The sequence below is a fragment of the Chenopodium album genome, chromosome 1, assembly GCF_948465745.1.
Source record: "Chenopodium album chromosome 1, dcCheAlbu1.1, whole genome shotgun sequence".
Lineage (NCBI taxonomy): Eukaryota > Viridiplantae > Streptophyta > Magnoliopsida > Caryophyllales > Amaranthaceae > Chenopodium > Chenopodium album.
The window spans coordinates 32,341,241-32,348,720 of NC_137834.1; the positions used below are offsets into that span (position 1 = coordinate 32,341,241).

General features: G+C 35.9%; 1 protein-coding gene across 2 annotated transcripts; it reads left to right on the forward strand.

The window, feature by feature from the left end:
* The first annotated feature begins 1,203 nt into the window (after positions 1 to 1,203).
* On the forward strand, positions 1,204 to 5,774 carry LOC145643220 (DNA-directed RNA polymerase III subunit rpc9-like). Of its 2 annotated transcripts, none has more exons than XR_014091498.1 (5): positions 1,204 to 1,406; positions 2,025 to 2,172; positions 2,292 to 2,444; positions 3,498 to 3,936; positions 4,945 to 5,774. XR_014091498.1 is itself a non-coding variant. In XM_081694377.1 (5 exons), exons 2-4 carry the CDS (start codon positions 2,143 to 2,145, stop codon positions 3,579 to 3,581), a joined length of 267 nt encoding a protein of 88 aa, XP_081550503.1. In that variant the 5' UTR covers positions 1,204 to 1,406; positions 2,115 to 2,142; the 3' UTR covers positions 3,582 to 3,936; positions 4,945 to 5,774. The 2 variants fall into 2 exon arrangements, 1 of the variants encoding a protein (XP_081550503.1); XM_081694377.1 differs by having other exon boundaries at positions 2,115 to 2,172.
* The last annotated feature ends 1,706 nt before the right edge of the window (positions 5,775 to 7,480 follow it).

Here is a 7,480-nt window from a genome sequence, read left to right on the forward strand (position 1 = left end):
TTAAAAAGGCCATCTCAACATTGTTTGAACAAGTACGGGTCATTCCTAAAGTACCTCCTCACTTCCTAGAAAAAACCTCTTCTTTTGTTGAGAAAAAAACTCTGGGGGAATGATTCCATAAACAAGATAATTGGCTATGAATGCATACCAAGGGCTAAATGTTGAAGCCATAGCCATGAGAGTTTCAAATCCTGTCTCATCATTGATTGAAACATCACTTTTGTTCTCAAAAGGTAGCCTAGATAAATGATCCGCAACATAACTCTCCGCTCCCTTTTTGTCCCTCAATTCCATGTGAAAATCTTAAAGAGAGAGAACCCAACAGATAAGGCGAGGCTTTGCTTCCTTCTTAGTCATGAGATATCGCACCATAATATGATCCATGCACACAAGCACCATAGAGAAAATAAGATAGGACCTAAACATATCAAAGGCAAACACAACTGCTAGAATTTCCTTCTTCGTTGTTCTATAGTTCTTTTGAGCTTCATCAAGAGTCCTACTTGCAGAGTAGATGACACATGATTTTCCTTCTTTCATTTTCCCAAGCACGGCACCCACTGCAAAATCACTCGCATCGCACATTAGCTTAAAAGGAATGCTCCAATCTGGAGCTTGCACAATGGGACGGGAGATGAGAGCTTCCTTGAGCTTATGAAATGCCTCAAGGACAGCCTCATTGAAGTTAAAAGCAACATCCTTTTCGAGTAATTCGGTCAAAGGTTTGGTGATTGACGAAAAATCTTTGATAAACTCCGGTAGAAACCGGCATGCTAAAGAAAAGCTCGTACTCCCGTGAAAGAAATAGGAGGGGACAATTTCTCAATCAACGAAACTTTAGCCGGATCAACTTCAATGCCATTTTTTGAAACTTTATGCACTAGTGGAAAAAATCTCATTCGTAATAGGCTATTTGTAACGGGCAAAATAGTGTCCGTTACGAATACTTATTTATTCGTAACGGGAAAAATAATGTCCGTTACGAATACATATGTATTCGTAGCGGACAAATCAGTGCCCGTTACGATTAAATAAGTATTCGTAACGGACACTATTTTGCCCGTTGTGAATACTATATTACACGTAACAGGCGTATTGTGCCCGATACAAATGCCCAAACTTGGCCCAACTGATGAGAGGAGCCCAATACTTGGCTTTTTAGGGTTTCATAGCCGTCATTCACCTCTCTCTCTCTCTCATCAGTCCCTCACTGCCTCTCTCTCTCCTCTCCTCTCCTCCCCGTCATTCACCTCTTTCTCTCATTTCAAACTCAGGCCCTCTCTCCTCTCCTCCATCAATCTTCCCCTTAACAACAAGTGAAGATCTCTAAACCTAACCACTAATGAACAATTCTTAGATTATTTAGGATATCTTTGCCGAAAACTTCAACCATTTTAGATCGTGAGGTAAGAAATCCTTCAATTGTTGTTTCCTTTCTTGAATTGATTTCTGGGCATCTAATTGTTTAAATTCTTGAATTTGTTCTTGTGAAATCTAATTTGCTTTATTTTTTTCTACATGCATTTTGTATTTGATGCATTTTTGGCATTTATATGGTTCGATTATCCTTTGTACGTCTAAACGAATAATAAATCTAAAAAAAAATATATGTTCTTCAGTTGAAACGAGTAATACATGCAAATAGTAATGAATATAGTTCGTCTTTGTCGATTAATACCTGATTACCGATTTTTTTTTGTAATTTTTTTTGTTTATAGAGAGAATTAAGAAACCTGATATGGCAAGTTGATTAATTCTAGGGTTCTTCAAGTTCTTTCCCGAAATCGATCAATTTATCCCTAATTCATTCATTTTTAGTGGTAATTTATGGGTTGTTGGTATATAATCTCCGTTAATCTGTTTATTGAAGTGAGACTTTGGGTTTTGGTTGTTGATTCTCTATGCAAGGTTCTTTCTTTCTACATTCTTTGGTGTTTTAATCTACAATTGGTGAATGTTGGTGATTTGTTGATGTTTTCTACCTGATAAGGTTACATGCGCTCAGAAATTTTTGTATACTGCAGTGGCCTCTTCATGTTAGGTTTTGTTTTACGCAACCTCTGCAATGCTTGCATTCTTACTAATTTCGAATTACTTGGTTTATTACATACGAGAGATGCTTCTAAGGAACCTACACGGGCCATGGGTTTGTTAAAATCGTCTAAATTCAAGGTTGATACTTTAGCTTTGTTCGTTTCCTTTTTTTGTAAGCTGAATGCTGTGTTTTTGATTTCGTGATATGGAGACAATTATACCTCCAGTTGATGTTTGTTTTTACAATTTGTGATTAGGTTTATGATTATTTGGTTGAGAGTGCTGCTTGTGATCAGACTAGAGAAAGTATCAATGATCTTATAGAGAAATTTAAAGAGTATCAGCTACCTAACGCTGAGTTGATAAACATCATTAACAATCACCCCTCTTCTGCAATCGAATTGGCTCCGGTACTATTCTGTTGAATATCTTTTCTTAATTTTGTGTTTAAATCTTCTACATTCTATCATTGTAATTGTTTTTGCATAAATCTTCCATGTCCTTTGCTAGGCTAGTACTCTGTTAATGAGTGTTTGCAATTGGTGAATGTTGGTGATTTTTAGTTGATATTTTCTACCTGATAAGGTTGTATGCGCTCAGAAATTTTTGTATATTGCAATGGCCTCTTCATGTTAGGTTTTGTTTTACGCAACCTTGCTACCAATAGGAAGTGTATCTTGTAGTAAATGTACATAATCTAATAAATGCTTAGATTTAGGATAGAATCATTTGCAAGTATGGAGTATAAGATACTGAAATGTAAGCTCAACATAGATGCATCTTAGGATAGACCTCAAACATAATGATGTTTAGTTTTCCTATAGTCTACTGCTAATATTCACATGCACTTCAAACTTTGACTCATTCCCATTCAGATGAACTGTTGATGAATTGAAGGAAGATTATAAAGGTCACGCATGGAAGATATTTATATTTCACTTAATGTACCCATAACAATAATTTCTCTTTTCAAATTTAACTTAGAGAAATTACTGAATGTGCCTAGAATAGTAATTTCTCTTTTCAAATGAGCTGTGAATGAATGAGGAAAGACTAATTTATGAGGTTGTGGCATTTTTATGTCCTTTGATGATTTATGCTTTCAAACCTGGGTCTCATGTTGTTCCTTTCTCCGAGGAGATTGGACTTTGATAGAGGAGGAAATGAGGAAGTCGGTGAAAGCAATGCAGACTCTGAGGACCTGTCTTTGATCAGAAAACAGCTTCTTCAGATAGAGAGACATCAATCTGATATGATTGTTCTCATCCAGTAGTTGCATACTCTTTCTTTATTCCATTGTTAATAAGAACTGGCTTCTTTTATCTTTTTGTGTTGATTTACACCCGAAAAACAAACAGCTATAATAATATGAGTGAGAGTAGTGAAAAAAGATCATTGTAGTTTTTGCAATTTTAATTTGAAGATTGATAACTGACATCAACCTTTTGCTTTGCAATATTTAGAGATTTATGGGTAATTCTCAAAGTGGGATTGGCTCTTTGGAGAATAGAGTATCTGGCATCGAGAGCGCATTGAATGAGATCTAACATGATTTAGTTGTACAAAGATGAAAAATTGCCAACAATGACTTAGCAGGAAGCACTTCCTGTCCTAGTACAGAATTCCTGATTCCGAAATTCTGGAGAAGAATAGAAGGAAGGTCGTCCTCAATTCCAAAGTCATCCTATTCAGGAAGTATGTCTAGTAGTCTCAAAGCTGCTTCACAGATGGATGGTTTTAAGCACCACGAGCAGAACGAAGGCTTTTACCTGCAACCATGGGGAAGTGTCAAAGGTTTAGGCCAAACTGCCTAGAAAGGAAGAAATTACAGTCCTAGAAGCTTTGATTCAGCTTCCACTGCTGCTTGTTTTAATTCACTGGTTTGAGGAGCATAGACTACAAGTAAATTTAATTCGCTTTCTACCCAATTAGTATGCAATTTTGTCAATTCTTTCGCCTTGGCTATCATATCTCTTGCTGTAGTTAGTTGACACAGGCATTTAGCATTTCATATATGCTTCTTAATTTATTCATTACTTTTTAATGAGTCACTCGCTATGTGGTAGTAGGTAGACATCAAAATTGACTCATAATTGGTAAAAACCCATACCTTACATGATACGGAGTATTACATAATATGATATAAGATTCGAAATTGACCTGATTTGTCCTGAGGCAATATTGGCAATGCCCGCAAATATGGCCCAACCCAAGATTACATAAACAGACCTGATGCGCCGAACAACCCTTTATCCATTTCTAGTTGATATACAGTTTGTTTTTCATTCTACAACCTGCTGAATGTTTAATGATCATTGTTATAGAAATGATTTTACACCAACTTTCTGTTTCTACTTTTCCATCATAGGATCTTTTTCTTACTTTTCTTGACAGTGAATCCTCTTGTTATAATATTATGCCTTTTCCCCTCCTTTCTTCTCGTAGTATAGTAAGATTAATTACATTGATTCAATATGGACACCAAATGTGTCAAATAACAAATAGCACTTGAATTATTGAGTATGCTAGAATTTTGGAATATTCATATCTATGTCAGTCAAGCCATTAAATCTGACCAATATTGAATATATTACAGGTGGGATGGGATTTTGTTGCTGACTTAATCGTTGATTTTATCTAATTGATAGTATGGGCCCTTTAAACTGTCGGTCCTTCCCTATTTATGTCTATCTTTTACTATTTCGAAATCAATGCTAAAGTTTAGGGAAAAAAGTTTTATAGAGTAATAAGTTGTGAATATAACGGCTAATAAATTCAAGGATTGTGAATACATGAATGAATACTAATCATTGGATACGAGTATTTTTTTGCTATTCAATTCCGTTTGATAATAAACTGGTCATGAGTATTATAAAGTATAAAGATGAATTTTCTTTTGATGTTTTCCAGGTTAATGAAGTTCTTGAAGATCGTAGTCAAGTTGAAACTATTTGAATGCTACTTTTGTTGGTGTTTATAATGGGTAAGCCTCCAAATATGCAATTAATTTAGCTTAGCGAGTTTGTTTTTTTGTACATGTTATTGAATAAATTGGATTTTTAACATTATCATTATACCAGAGGGAGAAAGATGGTGGGTGGATGTGGGTTTGGAGACATGAAGGAGACACAAGAGATGATCGATTTTCTTTTGCTCTATTTTTTTAGTTTTTTTTTTCTTTCTTTTTTTTTGACAAAAGAAGCAGCTAAAAAGTCCATGGCAAACAGCAAATATGAGTATGTTAAGTCCTTTGAAGTACAAAATTATGCTGCCCACTCTGATGGTTGTTGTCATTGATGGCTGGAATATTCGAAGGTTCTCTGAAGCTCATAAATTTAAGAAGCCTCATGATAAAAAAGCCTTGGAGTTGATGAGTTCATGTGTAAATGCTGTCATGGAGGAATAAGCTAACATAATATTTTCATATGGATATAGCGATGAATTTAGTTTTGTATTAAAAAAGGAGTCCAAATTTTACAAGAGAGGTGAAAAGTTTGTGGTTGAATCTACATTCAGATGTTAGTACCTGGGATTCACAAATTTCCTTGTTGACATACTGATGTTTTACTTGCTGTTTCATATTGCTTTATTTTCCCCTTTTATTATGAACTACTGAGCCCAGTTTAGTTTTAGTTATTAGGCGATAATAAATGTAATTTTATTGATGATTGTATAAATATAAAATTCTTTGTTTTATCTCAATTAATTAATAAAATAACTGTGCTATAATTTTTATGCAAGCTAGCTAATCCAGCACAACATGTGCTGGATTTTTTTTTTAATTGGGGTACACACTATTTGTAACGGGCAGTTGAAATTCCCGTTACGAATAAGTCGTTATTTTTAACGGGCTCTTGAAATGTCCGTTACGAATAACGGGTTATTTGTAATGGGCACTTTAAATGTCCATTACGAATACCGGGGTATTCGTAACGGGCACTTGAAATGTCCGTTACATATAACCCGTTATTCGTAACGGACATTTCAAGTGCCCGTTACGAATAACCCATTATTCGTAACGGACACTGCCCGTTACAAATAACACTAGCTATCCGTAACGGTGGCATACGTAACGCCCGCTGCCCGTTACGAATAGGCCTTTTTTACCCATTACGGATAGCTATTTTTCCACTAGTGATGGACGAGGACAATACCCTCCTCAACCATGAAGTAGCAGTTTTCCCAATTTAAAACCAAACTCGTCTGTTGAAACCTTTTCAGAACTTTTTCAAGGTTAAAAAGACAAGTGTCAAAAGACGAGTCACCAACACTAAAATCATCCATGAAAACTTAAATTTCTTTTTCAAGGATTTTGGAGAAAATGGAGGTCATGCATCTTTGAAAGGTAGAAGGAGCATTGCATAAGCCGAATGGCATTCTTCAGTATGCAAATGTCCCATATAAACATGTGAAAGTAGTTTTCTCTTCATCGCTTGGATGGATAGGGATTTGGAAGAATCCGAAGTACCCATCCAAGACACAAAAGATCATAGATGATGACCAGTTTAGTAATTTAGCCATAACTTCCTCATTATTCATCGGAATTGGGCTTATAATATATCGTTGGAAAGCTCTTATTAAGCCCTATCCAACTACACTATTATTGGACCCTTTCAATGGACAAAATCTAACTAGATTTGCTATTTTTATAAAACAGGTTTTCAATAACAAAGAGAAAGAAGATAATTAAAAACTAACCGCAACAATAGACTTTCCACACTTTCACTTCATTTGATTATGCTTCGACGTGAAAGGTACTCATCACCCGGTTTTGTTTTGGGATATACAAATGGGTGTCTACAGAAGCCCCCACTTTGACTGAGTTTGGAGAAACGCAAGTTTCGAAAACAAAAGTCAAAGTATCGATAGGGATGGAGAATGATTCAGAACGTTCTGCGATCCTAACTCATTCTTGTAACATTGATACTTGCAAAATAGCATTAATTTAAAATAGATAAGAGAGTTAACAAACGCGTATCTTGCACCATCGAGCACATGTCTCTGGGGTAACTTATTTGTTGCATTTGCTGTTGGGAGAACCTTCCACAAGCTAGGTAACGCCATCTTGCTTCTTTGATGTTCAATCATCTCTGAATAATGGAGGTTTTTTTTTATATGTCCACGTATCTCTAACACAAAGAGCTTCGATGATATGCCCACGCGTCCATGAGCAAAGAGCTTCAATGATATGTCCACGCGTCCATGAGCAAAGAGCTTTGATGATATGTCCATGCATCTCTGGACAAAGTGCGTCTTTTTGTTTGACGATTGTCCTCAAGCTAGTAACTGCCTCCAATTCTGCTGTGATAGTCTTCTACAAGCTAGAGAACCCTATCGAAGATTGCTTCGCCTTAAACAATCTTCTAGCGCTTTGTGATCATCTTCAGCAAGCTAGGGAACATGATCGAAGATTGCTTTGCCTGAAGCCATCCTCATTTGTTGCGAT

Bases quoted from the DNA above. Each gene is read 5' to 3' on its own strand.
- LOC145643220 (XM_081694377.1), top strand. From the start codon at position 2,143: ATGGGTTTGTTAAAATCGTCTAAATTCAAG. The intron at 2,173-2,291 runs GTTGATACTTTA...ATTTGTGATTAG, and splicing joins TAAAATCGTCTAAATTCAAG to GTTTATGATTATTTGGTTGA. The intron at 2,445-3,497 runs GTACTATTCTGT...TGCAATATTTAG, and splicing joins CTGCAATCGAATTGGCTCCG to AGATTTATGGGTAATTCTCA.